At 40.5% G+C, this 21,506-nt stretch overlaps 2 gene segments (V, D, J or C); one reads left to right on the top strand and one right to left on the bottom strand.

Annotated features, from left to right (window-relative positions):
* LOC122116632 overlaps positions 1–21,506 on the bottom strand; it is a 246,279-nt gene that overhangs the window by 175,456 nt on the left and 49,317 nt on the right.
* LOC122116717 lies at positions 2,393–2,961 on the top strand. The segment is given in 2 exon segments: positions 2,393–2,454; positions 2,666–2,961. Coding segments are annotated over 2 exon segments (336 nt in total).

A 21,506-nucleotide genomic window follows, 5' to 3' on the forward strand; every position in this document is an offset into this window, starting at 1 on the left:
CCTCCATCAGAAAGAATGACATTGCCCCATTTGTTAGGAAATGGAAAGACTTGGAAAAAATTATATTAAGTGAAGTAAGCCAAGCCCAAAGAAACATAGGTCCCATGGTTTCCCTTATTTGTAATATCTAGTATATGTATGAGTCAAGCAGAAAAGGTCGGATAAGGTGATGTTAGGAAAATGAACCCTAAGATATGTATTTAAATGTTTTTTTTTCTTTCTTGCATTTGTTTCTAACACATTTATAAGATTATTTCTTTGTTGCTTTGTATATCTCTCCCCCACAGTATAACCCCTGCTTTCACTGTATTTGATGTCGGTATAATTTGTGGAGGGGAAGGGGAAAACAAGTCATTTAAATAAGGATACAGGTGGACCCATTGCAACAAGAGAAGTACAAGTTGTCATGTCGAAAACGAACTTTATAACATTGGTGGGGGGGGGGGGAGGATTGGGTAGGGGAAGGGGGGGAGGCTGGGAAGGGATGGGAAGTGTAAACAAAGGAGGAGGCTACAATGCTGGATAAGAAATGTACTCACTATCTTGCCCATGTAATTGTAACTCCTCTGTACAGTATTTTCACAATAAAAAATAAAAAAAACAATTAAGATAAGCGCTAAGGTGGGAAATTACACTTTAGTAGTGTATATAAGTATCCTAGGAAATAGTTTTTAAAAACTGGTGAACATTCTGTTATTGTTGTTTCCATATATATCTTCCCTTTTTATTTTTTGGTCAGACATCGGGCTTGAACTCTGGGCTTGGGTGTTGTCCCTGCAGTCTTCATCTCAAGGCGAGCTCTCTACCACTTGAGCCACAGTGCCTCTTCCGGTTTTCTAGTGGTTTATAAGTGTCTCTCGGACTTTCCTGTCCGATGTAATATACCACCTCACAATGGACACTTGATTTGTAGAAAAGTAACAACTAAGGAGTCGGTCACGTTTTCTTTTAGTGTAAAAGGATCTCTTTGGATGTCTCTATCTAGAAGAAACAGAGAAGTCTCCACACACTGTGAAAAGTAGTTATAGCTGACTTTTTTGGGTTTCTAAAACCTTATTTTGTACTTGTCTAAACGGAATGAGCAATATTACAGGAACGAAAGAAAGCAAAATTTAACTCTTTGGAGCAGTCACAAAGCAAAATTGTAATGTTCTGCTGAAGTCTAGAGGAAAAAGTAACTTGTTAGAACTGTCTTGGGAGCATTAGTTCATATTCTTGGGCTTGAAATTGGTATCTTCCTCCATCATGGCATTTTTGGCTTTCTTGTACTGTGGCAGGCCCCCTAGCTAACAGTTTCTAGCTGAGCTTTGAATCTTTTTTTATGCTATAATATTTTTCAACTTGAGAAAATGATTGCAGAAAATTACCTTTGAAATAATGTAAGAAGGGAGATCATATTGGTTAAATGGAACACTTAACATGCACATTGAGTGGACAATGTTATTTCTGGTTTTATACTTAAGGTTTAAGATTGCTTTTGAAAGAAAATGTCCTGAAGCCAAGCACTGCTGACTTATACTCTGATCCTGGGGAGTCAGGAGGATGAGGTCTAGAAGAGTTTTGTCTTTGTTTTTGTTTGTAAGTTATGGGCTTGAACTCATGTTCTGAAGGCAGTCTCCAAGCATTTTTGCTTGAGATTAGTGCTGTACCATTGGGCCACAGCCCCATTTCTGTTGGTCGTGGGGCTTGAACTCTGGGCCTGGCCACTGTCTCTGAGCTCTTCAGTTCAAGGCTAGCTCTCTACCACTGGAGCCATAGTGCTGCTTCCATGAAGATGAGGTTTGAAGCAGATATGGGAAGAAAAGTATGTTCCACTCAATCTCGAAAATAACCCTAAAAAAGTGCACCTGAGGCATGGTAAAACTGGTACAGCTCCAGAGAAGCATAAATACAGAGGAAACATGAGCCTCTGACTTCAAACCGCAGACCAAATTTGTCACTTTTTTTATTGTATCTTTCCCCATCTTTTCTTTGCCCAAATTTTCCTTCCTTCCTCTTTCCTTCTCCTCCATCTCTTTTTTATTCTTGAATATTTGTTGCTTTTTTATATTATATTATTGTGTTTAACTCTATCTGTTTGAGCTAGTTTGCCTATCATTTCTGTAAAAGTCAAACTAATATTGTTTAACCCTGAAAGTCTATTACTACTCCATCTATTGGTTAGTAGTTTAGGTCTTCAGATTGAGCTTAGAGCTTGTAAATTGTCTTTGCTCTGTTTTCTAGTTGCACAATTACATTTGGGCTCTTGATTGGTATCAAGCATTTTTATAATCCACTGTTCTGGTTATTTGCTTCCTTTTATGCAGATTGCTTTGCATAAGACCCCCCAGGCTGCTTGTCAGTTTTAATAAATGAGTCCTTCTGAATTGGGACCTGAGCTGCGTCAAGTGGACTGGGACAGGAAGATGGCAGCACAGACCCAGGTCCTTGTGCTCCTTTTCCTTTGGATGTCTGGTGAGATATTTGAAAATGTCACAAAAAAGTTTATCTGCATTCCCGTTTGTAGACTAATATCTCTATAGAGATGAATATACTGATATAACATTAGGGAATATATTTTTATGGCATAGTTCAGTATTTATTTCTATGTTATAACAGCTGTTTATCTGCCTACCTGTCTTTCTGCCTAATTGTATGAATGATCATTGTGCATTCCTGGTTGCAGGTGCTTGTGCAGAAATTGTTGTTACTCAGTCTCCAAGGTCCCTGTCTGTGTCTGCAGGAGAAAGGGTCACCATCAACTGCAAGTCCAGCCAGAGTCTGTTATCAGGTGGTAATAACTACTTGGCTTGGTATCAACAGAAACCAGGAAAAGCTCCTAAGCTTCTCATGTATGGGGCATCTACCCAGGCATCTGGAGTCCCTGATAGGTTCATTGGCAGTGGGTCTGGGACTGATTTCACACTGACCATCAGTAGAATAGAGGCTGTAGATATGGCAGATTATTACTGAGGACAGCATTATAACTTATATGCCACCATGCTTCAGCCTCGTTCATAAACCTCCTCCCCAGGCCATGGATCAGTGAGCCTTGCTGTGTGAACAGCTGCCTTCTCACACAGCTCTGAACTGGCATCCTTCCTGTCTGCCTGAGAGGTTGCATTTCAACATTTAGTGCTGGTAGGGTTTCCAGGGACTAGGAAATATTCAGGGACCTGGTCTTTTTGTTTTCCTCTTTGAGGGAGATAATTTTAGAGAAATATCGTTAAGGTTATCCAAGAGACATTGTTAGGAATTTTGGTGTGACAAGTTCCTGAATATTGCTCATGTCAAGTGGCTGATGCAATGAATTTAGTCTTTATTCTTTAGAGATAGATTGATTAGTAGTTTGTGTGTGTGTGTGTGTGTGTGTGTGTGTGTGTGTGTGTGTGTGTGTGTGTGTGTGTGTGTGTGTGTGTGTGCTGTACCTGAGGCTTGAACTCAGGGCATAGGTGCTGTTCCTGAGAATTTTCTTTTCTTTTGTTGAGGCTAGTGCTCTACCCCTTGAGGCATATGTCCACTTTTTTTGTGGTTAATTGAAGAAAAGAGTCTCATAGACTTTATTGCTGGCAGGGTGGCTGGCAATTGACTTGCAATCCTTAGATCTCAGCCTTCTTAGTAGCTGGGATTATGGGCAGGAACTATTGGTACTGGTAGATCTAGTGCTTCTGAGTAGATCAATTCTTCTTCTCCCCAACCCCATTTAATCTTGGATGCATCTACTTTGGCCCTATTTCTTTATTCTGGTTCTTTACTTCCCAATATTAAAACCAAATAGGTATCTTCTGAATTTATTTCCTTCCCAATATTAAGCCTTTGATCTCTTCTTTCAAAACCTGAAACATAGAAAATCATATTCCTAGTTCATTTCTTCTGTCCCTGCACTCTGTTTTCCTGCTCAGCTTCTGTGGTCAACTTGAAACCAAATGCATTCCTGTAGTAACTCCTCACATCCTGTCCCTTTTATCTCCCTTCAGATCTTTCAGTCATCCTTTCTTTCAAAGGTCATTCTTGCTTTGTGCAATTCAATCACTAGAAAGGTGTGACAGCATTTCCCATTAGGTTTTCTCATCTTTTGTCTATTTTCTCTTTAGTTTTCCCGTGGGCAACCAAATCCAATATTTTGGTAGAAAGGTATTGTGGGTCTTAGATTTACTATAACATGCGTTCCTTCTGCAGTATGTTACTTACATGGGCATTTTCGTGTGTAAAGGCAAAGTGAAAAGTCATCTCAATATTTTTTCTCTGTCCCTATGTGAAATCTGTGTGCTAAAGAGATTTAGTTTCTGAATTGATATCAGTATCTGAAAAGATAACCCAAGGTATGCCACTCTGAATACTTTTTGTCATTAATGTTTTTTAGCCAGGAGCTGTTGGCTCATAGTTGTACTACTAGCTACTCAAGAGGCTGACATTTGAGAATCACGGTTCCAAGCCAGCATGGATGGGAAAGTGTGAGACTCTGATCTCCAATTACCCCCCCAAATCTGAAAGTGGATCTGTGACTCAGATGGTAGAATACTAACCCTGACCACATAAGCTAAGGGTCAACACTCAGGCCTTGAGTTATAGTTCTAGTATTGGCACACAAACACACAAAATTTTGTAGAGGAATGATAAATATTTAAAAATACTGATATGAAGAAAGCCATGCCATTAATTTATTCAGAATGTTTGTGGAGGATTTACTGTGTGTTGAGTGAAAAAAATACCATCTATTTATCTTTGAATAAATGCCCCAGAGTGGATTTTCTGGACCCCAGGATGTGTCTATGTTTAGTTTTTGAGGAATTGTAAAATTGCATTCCACAGTGGGTGCAGTAGTACACACCCACAGTGTGTTAGTCTTCCTTTCTTCCCACATCTGCATTGGCATCTATTGTTCTATGTGTTCTTGATGATGGCCATTCTAAGTGGGGTGAGGTGTTATCTCAGTGTTGTTTTTTATGTGCATTTTCTTTATGGCCAGAGATGCTGAGAATTTCCTCATTGTCTACTGAGCATTTTTATTTCTTTTTCTGAGATGTCCCTATTTAATTTCCTTGAGATTCTTTCATGAATTCTCCTATTTTCTATTTTCCATTTTCCCCAAAGATTTCTTTTGTTGAGACTAAGTAACTTAAAAAATTTCATAGTACATTCATTTAAATAGTACCACAAATAGGGCTAAACATTTCATAGTGCCAATGTTAATTATTGTCCTTGAGATTTACTGTTGAGGGTCACTTTTCATTATGATAGGGCACTTTACCTTTGTATTTTACCTGTTGGCTTTTTAAAACAATAGTTTGTGTCTAATAATCCAGAGGATCCATCTCAGACTGTAAGAAAGTAAGAGACACATACATCCCTTGCTATGATTATTGTTTGTAACTCAGACTAGAAAAAAAGAGGACAGATGGGAAAAGTGGCAAAATTTGAAGAGTAAATATAAATCATCTAATATAAATCTCCTGACTATAATGACCTTAGGGTGCTAATATTTTCTATATTTCTTTTTTTCTCTTTTAATTTTACTTCTTTCTTTAATTTATTGTTTATATGGTACTGAGGAATCAAACCCAGGGTCTCGTGCATGCTAGGCAAGCACTGTACCACGAAGCCACATTCCCAGCCCCAGGTGCTAATATGTTTTGAACCCATGAAGGGCATTATGAACATTTTTATAACTGAAATTATTTTAATAAAGAGGAATTCTCATATTTCCAATCTGGAACTTTCTCAGTTTTCCCTTATTCAAATCCTTTCCAAATATTTTCAAAACTTTTATTTATTTTTTTCCAGTCAATGTTTCTTTTTTGCGTGCACAATACTTTTCTGCATTTCCCAATTATTAGCCTTTACCAGGCATTGGGCTCTCATCTTCTGAGAATTACCTATTGATAACAGATATACCCACTCTCTCCTTGCTTATATTACTATCTTAGGACTTCCTATTTTTCCTCTTCATCTCTTGTCCCTTAATAATTGAGCTTCAATTTTGTGCAGGGAAATAGTATCTCAGTTAGAAAAAGAAAACTGCTCAGCACTGGATTAGCACTGCAATTAGGACCAGTGACCAACTGACATTTCTGGGTTCATGTTTTGGAATTTTCTGGGTGTTTCTGGAGAATTTTCACTTTATTTACAGCACTGATGCTTGATAAGAAATGTACTCATTACATTGCTCATGTAATTGTAACCCCTCTGTATGGTATTTTCACAATTAAAAAAAAAAGAAAATGGAATCTGGTAGAGTAGGCCTCTAGACACATTGTCAGTCATAGTGAGGAGGAGGAAGAAGAGGAAGAAGGAGTTTGGGTCCAGAGTGACTGCTTTGGAGCAAATTTCTCACGCTGGCCCCACATTAAGCTGTCCCCATGTATGGCTGGTTGGGAATCAGCAGGGAGATTGTCAGAGCTTGCATGTGAGGACAAAGTTGGTGAACTCAGAGCAAGCTGCCGCTGATGCTCTATGCCCCAGGCACCATGGCTATACTCAAGTACTCAGCATAGCCACCATCCAGAACACCAGTCACAGCAGGTGCAGGTAGGGATGTGAGGAAGATATGCCCTTTTACATTGTTGATGAGAATGAACTCTCTGCCTGGCTGTGTTGGAATCATGATTCTCCTATACTCCATGGCCAAAAGCTCAAGTAACCCCATTTGGCCACATTCACATCTTAAACCCTTTAAGATATTCTCCATGTTGTCTGTGCAGCTGGTATTAGTTTACATGCATCTATTCATTTACACATTCCAGCGTGCATATCTTCTTATTTTCTTTTCTAAGCAAGAGAACATAATATTTCCATCAGTACCACTTTCCAGTGTTTATTTTATATAATAGTGTAAATGAACTGTAAGTTTTGGTTCATTTGTTTTGTAAACAGTATTTTTTCAGTCTCATTTTCTTTTTTCTCCATTGTCTTGATCCTTTCCCTATAAAAAGGCACTGATGCCATTTTTATGAGCATGAGTCCCAAGCCTTGGGTGCCCTCCCTGCTCTGTATTTTGCTCACTGCTGAGCTTCCCAACCCAGTGCTGCCTTCTGTGGTCCTCCTTGCCAACAGAGCTCTAAGGTCTGTCTTGGATGCCATTCTGTCCTAGGTCATCCACAGTATAGAATGAGGGCACAGACACCTTTGACCAACTTGCTTATGAGCTGATGATGGATTGGTAACGTGATTGGATTTAAGGTGCCGGTGGGTAGGATCTTTAGTAATCATTGAATTAGCAAAGTTTCAGAGTTATTCATGGTGGGCACCACTTCCCATGGAATGTGCAGTGATGTCAGGCACCAACAATGAGGATGTCTTCACTAGTGTTGTCTTTTATTCCTGGGTGGTGGGTTTGATCTCAGGGCCTCTTGTTTGTTAGACACTCTACCACTTGAGCCAAGCCACCCCTTGTCATTTTTGCTTTGGTTATTTTCTAGGTAAAGTCTTTCATTTTTGATCAGATCTGACAAAGAGCCTTCTACCTACAACCTCCTGCATAGCTGGAACAACAAATGTGTGTGCCATCCAGCCAGTTTGTTTGCTCAGATGACATCTTGCTAACCCTTTCCCTGGGTTGGGCTTTAACTACAGTCCTGTTAATCTCAGCCTCCTATGTAGCAGGTATTAGAGGTATTAGAGGTGGGCGGCACTATGAGAAGCCTTTCTGAGTTTTTCTTGAGATGCAGGCCAGCTCTTTAGGGGTGATGTATAGAAGACCGATTCTACAACATCATATCCCTCTAGATCCTGAAATAATGAGAATGGAAGTGAAAACATGTTATTTTCATGATTTTCCTTTCATTACTTTTTAAAAGTGAAGTAAATTTTGTGTGTTTGTGCCTTAGTTTCTATGTCAGAAAGCACAGAATTGGCAAGGCACCAAATCTTTTGCAGAAGTCACACTTTCCTGTGTCCGTGGGAAAATATTTCCAAGAAAACAGGTCTTCAGCCCGTCTGTAAAATTCCTTCACTTAGTCCTGTCTGCTTACTCAGAAGTGACGTGTGGCATCTGCACACTTTTGACACAAATGCTTTGGGACATCTGTTGCAGCTCACCAATAATGGTTTTGTTGAGTGTAGCCGAGGCCCCCATGGGACAGAGACCTCAGCTGTAGTTTATAGCTCTGAGTTCCCCAACCTTGTCCTTGCACACAGACTCAGAGAATGTGCTCTGCTGGTCCCCAGGCAAGCAGCACATGGGCACAGCTGGGCTGCCCCACGCAGGGAGGTTTTGGCTTTGGGCTGTAGCACAGTGTTAGGGCGTTATGTATATTGCCCGCAGTAATAAACCCCCGCATCCTCAGGCTTCACCTTGCTGATTGTCAGCATGAAATCTGTGCCTGACCCACTGCCACTGAACCTGTCTGGGACCCCAGTAAATCGGTTAGAAACCTTATAGATCAGGAGTTGTGGAGACTGGCCTGGCTTCTGCAGGTACCAATGCAAGTTTTTGTTTCCATTGCTATACAGGAGGCTCTCACTGGACTTGCAGGAGATGGAGGCAGGCTCTTCAGGGTTGATGGACAGGGAGGGTGGAGTCTGTGTCATCACGATGTCTCCACAAGATGCTAAAACATGAAAGACAAGTGCCAGGTCATGTATACAATTTTTTTTAGCAGGTTTAACTATGTTCCTCTTGCACAGTATGAGCTAGAGTACTGTTGGAATTTTGATTTATAATTTATATATTCATTTTAAGACAGGATGTAAGATTTTCATCCAAAGGGCATTGCCCATACCATCTCACTCTATTTTTAGCAGAATCTAGGTCCAGATGCTCTGCAGTCTTCCTCTCCTTACAGATCTAAAGAGCATCTGCCATCCTGAAGTAAGAAATCCACACATCTGCGGTTGGGAAGGTGGCTCAGTGGTAGAGTGCTTGCCTTGCATGCATGAGGCTCTGGGTTGGATTTCTCAGCACCACATAAGCAGAACAAAAAGCCGGAAGTGGCGCTGTGCCTCAAGTGGTAGAACTCTATCCTGAGCTGAAGAGCTGAGGGACAACACCCAGGCCCAGAGTTCAGGCCCACGACCGCCCCCCCCCCAAAAAAAAAACCCATACATCTCACATGTGGACAGAACACACAACAGCAACAGTAATTCCTCCTAGGCCTCACCCTCACACCCCATCTCCTTTCTCCTCTCCTTCATCTCTCTGTGTCCTTACCAGGGATCCAGAGCATCAGCAGCCCCAGGAGCTCAGCAGGGCATCTCATCTTGAGAGACTGAAATGAGGAGTCCTGATCAGTGAACTCAGGGTGAGAAGTTAAACTTAGCAAGGAGACTCCTCCCTAGGGCGCACTATGCAAATTGTATGGTGGGTGCAGCAATGTGGCAACATTTAAAGGGCATGGAAGGAGGCATCTTAGTTGTGTCAAATAATTTCTCTATTGGACAGAAGCAAGTACAAACAAATTCCTTGCTGTTTTCCTCAGTGGGCAGTAGGAGGCCATGTGGACATTCTGGATGTATTATTGCAGAAGTGGGATTGGAAATGCTTTGGACCAACCTCTCTAAGACAGTAAGGAGACCCAGTGCAGTAGAGGTGTGGGAATTCATCTCTTGGAGGGGAACAGTTAACTATTGGTTCCTTCCCAGCTAAGATGATAAACAATTTGGCCCTCCCAGGTATGGCCTTTCAGTTTTCTATCATTGATAGCATAGAGTTCAGCTACAGGGATACTTTCTTTTTTTTAAATAAGTTTTTATTGTGAAAATACTGTACAGAGGGGTTAAAATCACATGAGCAAGGCAATAAGTACATTTCTTTTTTTTTTTTTTCGGTCCGGTCGTGGGGCCTGAACTCTGGGCCTGGGTGCTGTCCCTCAGCTCTACTGCTCTAGGCTAGTGCTCTACCATTTGAGCCATAGCACCACTTCCAGCTTATTTTCTTTTTGCTTATGTGGTGCTGAGGAATCGAACCCAGGGCCTCATGCATGTAAGGCAAGCGCTCTATCACTGAGCCACCTTCCCAGCCCAATAAATATATTTCTTATCAAGCATTGTTGCCTCACCTCCACCTTTCCCCCCTCCGGGTGTATATTGTAAAGTTCATTTTTCGACATGGCATCTTGTACATCTCATTGTTGCAATGGGTCAACCTGTATCCCTATTTAAACAATTTGTTTTTTCCCTTCTGTTTCCCAAATTAAACCAACATCAAATACAGTGAAAAGAAGAGTTATGCCTTGGGGGGGGGGGAAGGACCTACAAAGCAAAATATCACAAAAATATCACGTGGTGCCTTATAAATACATTAGAAAGAAGAGCAAGAATTATAAAAACCACTTGTTTCCTTATCTTTGGGTTCATTTTGCTTAACATCATCTTATCTGACATTTTCTGCTTGTCTCAGATATTGCAAATAAGGTAAACCATGGGACCTGTGTTTCTTTGTACCTGGTTTACTTCACTTAATATAATTTTTTTCCAAGTCTTTCCATTTCCTGAAAAATGGGGCAATGTCATTCTTTCTGTACACCGGTAGTTTCCAAGTGGACAAAGCATGTTAGAAAGAAAGCTTAGCAAGGCCTTTTCCTTGGACCTAGCAAGTTAAACTCTGTGATGCTCACGTGGAGAGAACTTGGCAGGGAGGAATACAAGAATTTATGTTTCAGCTAAAGAGTTAATTGCCCAGTTTAAAACAAATGCAAAGGTGGGAATTTTACTTTCAGTTGTGAATTCAAAATTCTTGGGAACTACAAACTAGTCCTGTGCACATTCTGTCCTACTTATTTCCAGTTATGTCAGATTCATATAAACCTCCCTCCCAGCAGCACAACTATATTTACTGCAGCATTATTCACCATAGCTAAGATATGGAACCATCCCATATGCCCCTCAGTAGATGAACGGATCAAGACAATGTATATATATGCATATATATGTGTGTATATAATACAATTCTATGCTACCATCAGAAAGAATGACACCACCCCATTTGTAAAGAAATGACAAGTCTTGGAAAAATTATATTAAGTGAAGTAAGCCAGAAACAAAGAAACACAGTTTCCTTTTTTTTCAATAACTATTATACATCTAGGATTATCTTACTAGACAAGCAGAAATGGTCAAAAGCTATGTAATATAAGATGATGTTAAGCAAAATGAACTCCAAGATATGGACACAAGAGGTTTTTTTCTTTGTTGCTGTTGTTTTTAATGTACTATGTGATTTTTAGGTTTTATTTTGTATGTTTTTCCTTCTATGGTATAACCCCTGTTGTCATTATATTTGATTTTGGTACCCTGCATCTTGTATATACATTTATCCATTTTGGGGAGGGGAAGGAGGATAACAAAATGCTGAAACAAGGATATCGGTTGACCCAATGTGACAATGAGAGATACAAGACATTATGTTGAAAACGGACTCTACAAATTTGGGGAGGGGGGAGAATGGAGGGAGGATTCAGGAACCTGGGGAGGAAAGGGATAGTAGGAGAAAAGCAAAGGAGGCGTAAACAATGATCAATAAGAAATGTATTCACAAAACTGTAACCCCTCGGTACAGTATTTTTTTTTCTTTTTGTGATCATGGGGTTTGAACTCTGGGCCTAGGCACTGTCCTTCAGCTCTTCAGCTCAAGGCAAGCACTCCACCAATTGAGCCACAGCACCACTTCCTCTGTACAGTATCTTTACAATCAAAACAAACAAAAAAATGCCTTCCTCCCTTTCCCCTTCAGGCAATACTTGGTTTGAAGTCGGATTCAACCTTGCCAGGCCTCTGGTCCTGCATTACGCTGGTATTTTTGGAGATGGAGTCTCATGGATATATCAGCCAATATTTTCAATTAAAATGGAAGCTCTAGTACTGTGCCATCTAGTAGTTTGTAGTTTAGGTCATTAAGATTAATCTTAGAGCTTCTAAGTTGACCTTACTGTCTTTTCTAGTTGCATAGTTGCACAGTTACACTTCAGTTGCTGCTCTTTGTGGCTGTTGATTTACATCAGATGATTTCACCATCCACTGCTCAGGTGTATTGCTTTTTCCTATGCTGATTGTTTTGCCTAGGCCCCTCCAGGCTGCTTCTCAGCTTTGATAAATGAGTGCTTTGAATTGGGAACTAAGCTGAATCAGGTGGACAGGGACAGCAAGATGGTGGCACAGATCTAAGTCCTTTAGCTCCTGCTACTTTGGTGTTTGGTGATATATTTGAAAATGTTGCCATAAAAGTTCTACTGTCTTTCCATTTATAGACTAATATCTGTGTAGAGATAAATATACTGACATTACAATATTGTTTTGATGAAAAACTTCACTATTTATATTCATGTTATAAAATCTGTGTGTACATAGTTAATATCAGTGTACCTTCCAGATTGTGGGTGTTTGTAGGAACATTGTGGTTACTCAGTCTCCAAGGCTGTGTCTGCAGGAGAGGGTGTCACCATCAACTGCAAGCCCAGTCAGAGTCTGTTATAGAGCAAGGATAATGAGAAGGATGTGCCTTGGTATCAGCAGAAATGGGGAGAAGTTCCTCAGCTGTTCATGTATTGCCCATCCACTCAGCCACCTGGAATCAATTAACAGTGGATCTGGGGCAGACTACACTCTCACTATCAGCAGCATGCAGGCTGAAGATGTGGCAGATTATTACTGCCAACAGAATTATAACTTCCTTTTCACAGTGCTTCAGCCTGGATCATAAACCTCCTGTCTAGCCTTGGGTCATTGAGCCTTGCTGTGTGAACAGCTGCCTTCTCACACAGCCTTGAACTGGCATCCTTCCTCCCTGTGTGAGAGGGAGCATTTCTCCATTGAGTCCTGATAGGGTTTGCAGGCACCAGGAAATCCTTCAGGTGCTTTGCCTTCTGGAAATTTCTTTGAGGGAGATAATTGTAGCAAAATATGGTAAGGTTGTCTGAGAGACATTGTTAGGAGTTTTTGTATTATAGGTACCTGAATATTTCTCATGTTCAAATAGCTGATGCCATGAAGTTAGGTTTTACTCTTTAGAGCTAGATGTAGTTGTATGTGTGTTTGTGTGTGTGTGTGCATGTGAGTGCCATTCCATAGGTTTGAACTCAGGGACTGGGTGGTATTCCTGAGCTGCTTTTTCTTTTCTTTCCTTTTCTTTTGTTGAAGGCTAGTGCTCTACTGCTTTAGTCATACTTTTGCTTTTATTTTGTTGGTTAATTGAAGATATGACTTTCATGGACTTTCTCCCAGACTGAGTCCCTTAGAAAAGCAATCCTCAGATCTTAGCCTTCTGAGTAGTTAGGATTACAGGCAGGAGCCGTTGGTGCTGGTGAGTCTAGTGCTTCTGGATAGGTCAATTCTCCTTCTCTCCCCTTCCTTTAATCCTGGAGTCTTCTATTTTGTTCCTATTCCTTATTTTTGTCTCATTTGCTTCTCAATATTAAACCCAATCATTTCCTGGATTCATTTCTTTCTCAATATTAAGTCTATGATAACTTGTATCAAAACCTCAAGCATAGAAGGCCATATACCTAGTTAATTTCCTCTGTCCCTGCACCTTGTTCACCAGCTGAATGAACTTCTGAGGTCAATTTCAAACAAACATACATCCCTATTCTACCTCCTCACATCCTGTTCACTTTTTTAGGTCTTTCAGTCATACTTTCTTTCAAAAATAATTTTTGAATTGTGCAATTTAATCACTAGAAATATGTGAGAGCATTTGCCATTTGATGTCCTCATCTTTGGTTAATTTTCTCTTTAGTTTATCCATGGGCACCTCCGTCCAATATTGTAGAAAGACAGTGAAGTTCTTAGACTTACTATATGTTGAATTCGGTATGTAGTATGTTATTAATGTGGGCATTTTACTGTAAAGAAGACAAAAGAAAAAGCCATCCTAATATTATTTTCCTACCACTATCTGAAATCTAATGAGATTGACTTCCTGAAAAGGTATCAGAAAACCCAAGGTCGGAATTCTAACTTCTTTTTATTTTATTTTATTTTTTTATTGTGAAAATACTGTACAGAGGGGTTACAATTACATGGGCAAGATAGTGAGTACATATCTTTTTTATTAATTTTTTAAATTTAATTTATTTTTTTTGTGAACATACTGTACAGAGGGTTACAATTACATGGGCAGTATAATGCGTACATTTCTTATCAAGCATTGCAACCTCCTCCTTTGTTTACCCTTCACATCCCTTCCCTACCTCCCCTACCCCCTCCACAATCCTCCCCCTCCCCCCCCCCACCCCCACCCCCCCCGCCCCCGCACAGACTTTGTAAAGCTCGTTTTCGAGATGACCTTGTACTTCTCATTGTTGCAACAGGTCCACCTGTATCCTTAAACGACTTGTTTTTCCCCATCTCCTCCACAAGTTATATTGACATCAAATATAATGAAAGCAGGGGTTATACTGTGGGGGAGGGACATACAAAGCAACAAAGAGATAATCTTATAAATGCATTAGAAACAAATGCATGAAAGAAAAAAGCATTAAAATACATATCTAAGGGTTCTTTTTCCTAACATCACATTATCTGACCTTTTCCGCTTGACTCATACATATACTAGATATTGCAAATAAGGGAAACTATGGGACCTATGTTTCTTTGGGCCTAGCTTACTTCACTTAATATAATTTTTTCCAAGTTTTTCCATTTCCTAGCAAGTGGGGCAATGTCATTCTTTCTGATGGAGGCATATAATTCCATTGTGTATATATACCACATTTTCTTGATCCATTCAGCTACTGAGGGACATCTGGGTTGGTTCCATATCTCAGCTATGGTAAATAATGCCGGCATTCTAACTTCTTTCTGACATAAAAGCCTTTCAATTGGGTACTGGTGGATGAACCAGTAGTCCTTGGTACTTACATGGCTGAGGTCTGAGAATTGTGGTTGGAAGCCCCTCCATGTTGGAATGTCTGTGAGCATCTTATCTCCATTTAATCACTAAAAAGCTAGAACTGGAGCTGTGGTTGAAGTAGTAGAGCACTTTCCTTGAATGAAATAAGCTATGAGAGACCTCACAGGTTTTGAGTTCAAGATACAGTACAGATACACACACACACACACACACACACACACACACACACACACACACACACACACGAATATGTGTTTTGATATTCTCTGTAACTATTTAAAATATGTACTCACTTTTAAGACTTTGTTAAAACTTGTACATTCATTTATTTCATTATGTCTGGGACTTGATTTAAACAATCTTAAGTATGAAAACAACCTTGAATACAGTGAAGGTAGTTTGAGTAGAAATGAGTACTAGACAATAGGAAATGGCTTTATATTTCCAGTCCTGGAACTAAAACTCAGGGCCTGGGCACTGTCTCTGGCTAGCATAATACCACTTGAGCCACAGCTTCACTTCTGGCTTTTTGACAGTTAATTAGTGATAATAGTTCCATTGATTTTCCTGCCTGGGCTGTATCTCAGCCTCTTGAGAAGCTAGAATTACAAGAATGAGATGGCATCAGATGGGAATCCCTTTTAAGTCTCTATTTGTATGGTTGTTATTTAAAAAGTCATCATCAGTTAACAAACTAGTAATAATTGGCTTAAACACTGTGCATTTGTGTGTGGGAGTGTGCAGGCATGCATGTGGTGGTGGTGGTGGTGGTTGTGGTGGTGATGTGTATGTGTGTGTAGGGTTTTAGAGGTAATTTGGATCAAACAGGTAGGTGAAATGAGGTTGGAAAACGTTAATTGGTGACATTGGGGGTAATTACACTATGTTTTGTGTTTATAGATAATTAAAGATTCTGTAAAGTATTAAAATGAAAGGAATGAAATATCTCAAGTTGACCAAATAACTTATTCTGAAGTCAGTTGCCGTTATAAAGCTTTGTCGGCAGATGGCAGAGTAGGATAAGCCACGTGCCTACTTGAGTCATAGCTCAGCTTGCTACCTACCAAGAACAGTGCGTATATCTCTACCAACCCTGTCTCTATTTCCTTATCTTCATCAATTCTACCTGTCTATCATTCTATCTCTGTAACTTTCTACCTCACAATCATCCACACACACTCTGACATCACACGTACATATATTTACACATGTATATTTCCTCCTATCCACATTTAAAATTTTTTATTTGTTCATTTATTATAAGATGTTCTTTTCTGACTATAGCAACAAGTAATGTTTCATGGCAATCAAAAGTTTTCTTTCCCAATACCATTGTGCTTGAATATGCTATCCTACGTAGCTTTAAGGAATAGCTGGGGAATTTGATGTGCAAGAAAAAACTAAAGATCTGTCATTCAGCCAGCTTAGGGTAGAATTCTTTCTTTTTGTAATCTTGGCTAACATGATTACTTCTGAAACCATTTCAATATTTAACACAGTCTGTAATATGTATATCCTAGGAAAGTCATGAAGTCTAAACTGAGCCAGTGAAAAAGGGAAAGTTTCCTTCCTCAAAAGGATCACACTACCGTAAATTTGTGTCTATGTTGTTTAGCAATGTCTACCTTGCTGTGAATGATGGAGTTTACTACAGCTTCCAAGGTACACAATCTTACCCTTGTGGTAGAGCCCAGGGCAAAACCTCCCTGTGAATGGTGGCCAAGCTGTCCCCATGTCCTTCTTCTTTTTTTTAAGTTGTAGTAAGTTTTTTTTAATTGAGAAAATACCGTGCAGTGGGGTTACAATTACGAGGGCAATGTAATGAGTGCATTTTGTATCAAGCATCGTTGCCTCCTCCTTTGTTTTCCCTTCCCTTCCCTTCCCATCCCCTTCACCTGTCCAGTCCACGCCGCCTCTCCCCGCCCAGAGCTAAGTTGTAAAGTTCATTTTTCGACATAACGTCTTGAACATCGCATTGTTGCAATTGGACAACCTGTATCCCTATTTAAATGATTTGTTTTTTCCCTTCCTCTCCACAAATTATACCAACATCAAATTCAGTGAAAACAGGGGTTATACCTTGGGGAAGGGACATACAAAGCACCAAAAAATCATCTTATACATATGTCAGAAACAATTCAAGAAAGAAAAAAACAATGGACTCCTTATCTTGGGATTCATTTCGCCTAACATCAACTTATCTGACCTTTTCTGCTTGTTTCAGACATGTGCTTCTTATCTGGGGACCAGCAGAACAGTTGTTTAGTTCAGTGTTCTGGACCAGGTGTGGATAGAATTCCAGCACGTGCTTAAATAAAAATGCAGTATTTACATTTAACATATACTCATCCTACTATATATTCAGATACTCTTTCTTATATTCAGATATTCTTGGCAATATTTATAATGCCTACTATAGAGAAGTGTTACAATAATAGGAATTTTACTCCATTGTGTACAGTACAGATTTTTTTTTTGTCGGTGTGAGGCTTGAGCTCTGGGCCTGGGTGCTGTCCCTCAGCTGTTCAGCTCAAGGCTAGTGGTCTATCACTTGAGCCACAGCACCACTTCCATTTTCTGAGTGGTTTATTGGAGATAAAAGTCTCATGTCCTTTCCTGCCCAGGCTGGCTTTCAATTGTGATCCTCAGATCTCAGCCTCCTGAGTAGCTAGGATTATAGGGGTGAGCCATTACCCAGCTACAGTACAGATCTTTTAATAATTTTTCAACATTCCTTAAAAATTGGCATCTATTAGTTGTACAGGAGGTTTTTTTTGGTGGATCCATCCCTGCAAGCAGTGGACCTTGATAGACTCTCTCCCTGCATCCCTGTCCCTCCTTGCTCCCTTCCCAAACCAATCTCTGTGTCATTGTTCCATTGTCAAACATGTGCATGAAGTATTTCCATCATATTGACTCTCATTCAGCCTCTCCATTCACCCTCCCCTCTCCCACTTGTAATTACTATTTATATTACTATCATTTAAATTTTTAGTGTATGCTAATATTTAAATGGGCTTTAACTTGATATTTTTGCATATATACTACTCCGATGGGATTGCACCTCTCACTTGGCATGTTCCCTAACCCTACTACCCTATTATTGCAGACTTCAGTGAGCCCCATTTTGCTCTCTTTATCCACAGATGAAGTAGATTTAGATATTGTTCATCCTTTAATCTTTGTTTTCCATATCTAATCCTCTCCAACAGTCCTACTACTACATGTTTATTACTTATGTTCATATATGATAAACATGTTATATGTCTCCCATATTTCTTTTGCATTTACATGCACATTTATCTTTTAGGCTTAGCAAGCACACATGAGAGAACGCATGTGAACCTGGCTTGCTTTGCTTACCATGAAGGCCCCAGATTTACCCACTTCTTTGCAAATGACACAATTTCATGTTAAGCCAGGCCAGGTGCTATGGCAAAAGAATTATAAGACTTTCCAAGGCCTCTTGAGTCCCACACAGGTCAGGCACAGATTTCATTGTGGAAATTAGCAATGTCAACCCCTCTGTGGATGCTGAGTTTACTATTATTTCCAAGGTACACAATATCTTATCCCTGCGGTACAGCCCAGGGGAAAAAAACCGGCGTGAATGGTGACCAAGCTGTCCCCATGTGCTTCTTGTCTGGGGACCAGCAGAGCAGATGCTCTGAGCTTGTGTGAGGACAAGCTTGGGGAACTCACAATATCAAGCTGCAGCTGAGTTCTCTGTCCCACAAGGGCTTTGGCTCTACTCAACCACTTAGAACAAGCCACCCTCAAGAACAGCAGCAGCAGCAATAATTTCTTAAATACTGCTCATGAAAATGAACTCTTTGCTTGTCTAACTTTTGAATCATAATTCTCCTGATCTCCATCTCTAAAGGCTAGGATTAGAGGTCCAAGTCATCCCCATTGGCCACTTACTCATTTTAAACCCCACAAGATTGTCTCCATGTTGTGTGGGCATCCAGTGTTAGTTTACAGACAACTATTCATTTACACATTAAGGTGCATGTCTTCATATCTTCCTTCCTAATTGAGGAAACACAATCTTTCCATCAGCACCACTCATATAACAATGGAAGCTGTGATTTTTATTTCATTTTGTTTTTCAAATAGTATTTTCTTCTGCCCCGTTTTATTTCTTTTCAACCTTGTGGGTCCTCTCCCTTGGACAAGGCACTGATGCTATTTTGATGTGCTTGGGTCCTAAGTCTTGAGAGCATTCCCTGCTGACCTTCCCATCTTGAGTTTTGCCTTCTGTGGTACTCCTGGCCTTCAGCACCTTAAGGTCTGTCATGCATGTCATTCTTTAACATGTCATCCACAGTGTATAATGAGGGCACAGACACCTTTTGCAAGCTTGCTTATGCCCTCATGATAGATTGGTAACATGTGATTGAATCGAAGGTGCCAGTCAGTGACGATTCAGAGGACTTGGTGGTAGGCAACCCTTCCCATGGAATGTGCAGTGATGGAAAGTACCATCTAGAAGGGAAGTCTTCACTTCTCTTGTCTTTTCTTCCTCCTTGATACTGAGTTTTGATCTCAGGGCCTGCTGCTAGCTAGACACTCTACCACTTGATCCAAACTACCCTCAAGTCCTTTTTTGCTTCTGTTAATTTTTAGGTAAAGTCTTTCATTATTGCTCAATGTTTTGGTAGATCCTCCTACTGGCAGTTCCTTCATAACTAAACTACAGATGTGTGCCTGCCAGACAGTTTGTTTGCTGATATGGAGTCTTGCTAACCTTTTGCCTGGGCTGGACTTTAACTGAAATCTTCTTAACCTCAGCCTCCAGTGTAGCTGGTATTACAGGTGTGAACCCACTCTGAGAGGCCCTCTGTGAGTTTTGTAGCGATGCAGACCAGCCCTCCAGGGGTGATGGATAGGAAGAGCAGAGTCTGTAGTGTCACATTATCCCCACTGAATCCTGAAATAATGAGAACTCTAAGTTTAAGTGCAAACATTATAACCCATTTTCATGATTTTCCTTCTGTTACTTTCCCTAAGAAAAGTCATTTGTGTGTGTTTGTGATTTAGTTTCTATTTAAATTTGGAAAAAGAACCAAATTGGCAAGGCACAAAATCCCCTCTAGAAGTCATCTGTACCACTTTCCTCTTTCTGTGAGAAAATATTCATAAGAAAAGAGGTCTTCAACCTTTCTGGAACCTTCCTTTGTATTAGTCTTGTCTATTTACTTACAAGTAACATAGAGAATGTATACATTTTTGTCACAAATGCTATGGGGAGTGTGTTGTATCTGACCATGAATGGGGCTTTGTTGAGGGTAGCTGAGGCCCCATGGGACAGAGACTTCAGCTGCAGTTTGTGTCTCTGAGTTGCCCAACCTTGTCCTTGCACACAGTCTCAGAGCATATGCTCTGCTGGTCCCCAGGCAAGCAGCACATGGGCACAGCTGGGCTGCCCCATGCAGGGAGGTTTTTGCTCTGGGCTGGAGCACAGTGTTAGGGTATTTTATACCTTGCTGGCAGTAATAAACTCCTGCATCCTCAGGCTTCACCTTGCTGATTTTCAGTGTGAAATCTGTGCCTGACCCACTGCCACTGAACCTGTCTGAGACTCCAGTATATCTGTTGGAAACCCTATAGATCAGGAGTTGTGGAGACTGGCCTGGCTTCTGCAGGTACCAATGCAAGTATGTGATTCCGTTGCTATGCAGGAGGCTCTCACTGGACTTGCAGGAGATGGAGGCTGGCTCTTCAGGGTTGATGGACAGAGTGAGAGGAGTCTGCGTCATCACAACATCTCCACTAGATTCTAGAAAGAAGAAAGTCAAGTGGGGAGTCACATAAAACTTTTTAGCTGGTTTCATAAATTTCTAAATTGTACTAAATTATTATTTGAATTTTGATTTGAATTGTAAATATTCAATTTCAAAGCAGGAAGTTAAGATTTGCACACAGAGGACTGTCTTTACTATCTCATTTTATAGAAAAATTTTCAGCAGCATCTATATCCAGATGCTCTGAAATCTTCTTGTCCCACATAGCTCTAAGCAGAACCTGCAGTCTGGAAGGATGAGATCCACACACCTCACATGTGGAGAGAACACAACAGCATCAGTGTTGTGCTCAGACTCCACTGTCAACCCCATCTCCTCCCTCATCTCTTTCATCTCTCTGTGCCCTTACCAGGGATCCAGAGCATCAGTAGCCCCAGGAGCTGAGCAGGGCACCTCATCTTGAGAAATTAGAATGTGGAGTGCTGAACTTAGCCTGAGAGCTGAGCTTTTATCTTAGACTTAACAAGGAGGCTCCTCCCTAGGGAGCACTATGCAAATTGAATATTGGGTAAAGCAATTTGGCAAGACTTAAAGGGTATGGAAAGAGGCGTCTTAGTTGAGTTAAACAGTTTCTGTAATGAAAAGAAGCTAGCAAAGATAAATCCCCAGCCAGCAAGGATAAATTCAGTGGGCAATAAGAGGCCATGTGGAACATTTGAATGTTTTTGTTGGGGCAGAAGAAGGAGAGTAGGTGCATATGGATCAACCTCTCTAAGACAGCGAAGAGACTCAGTGCAGTGCAGGTGTTGGGACTGGTCTATTGGAGGGGAGCAGTGCCTGTGTGGTTCCTTCCCAGCTAAGTAGATAAACAACTTTGCCCTCCCAAGTATTGCCCTTCAGCTTCCTACCATTTACAGCATAGACTGGAGCTATGCTGATAGTTGCCAAGTAGACAAACATGTTAGAAAGAAAGGTTGGCAAGAGCTTTTCCTTGG

Source organism: Dipodomys spectabilis, unplaced genomic scaffold (assembly GCF_019054845.1).
Source record: "Dipodomys spectabilis isolate Male_0828 unplaced genomic scaffold, ASM1905484v1 ptg000137l, whole genome shotgun sequence".
NCBI classification, from domain to species: Eukaryota; Metazoa; Chordata; class Mammalia; order Rodentia; family Heteromyidae; genus Dipodomys; species Dipodomys spectabilis.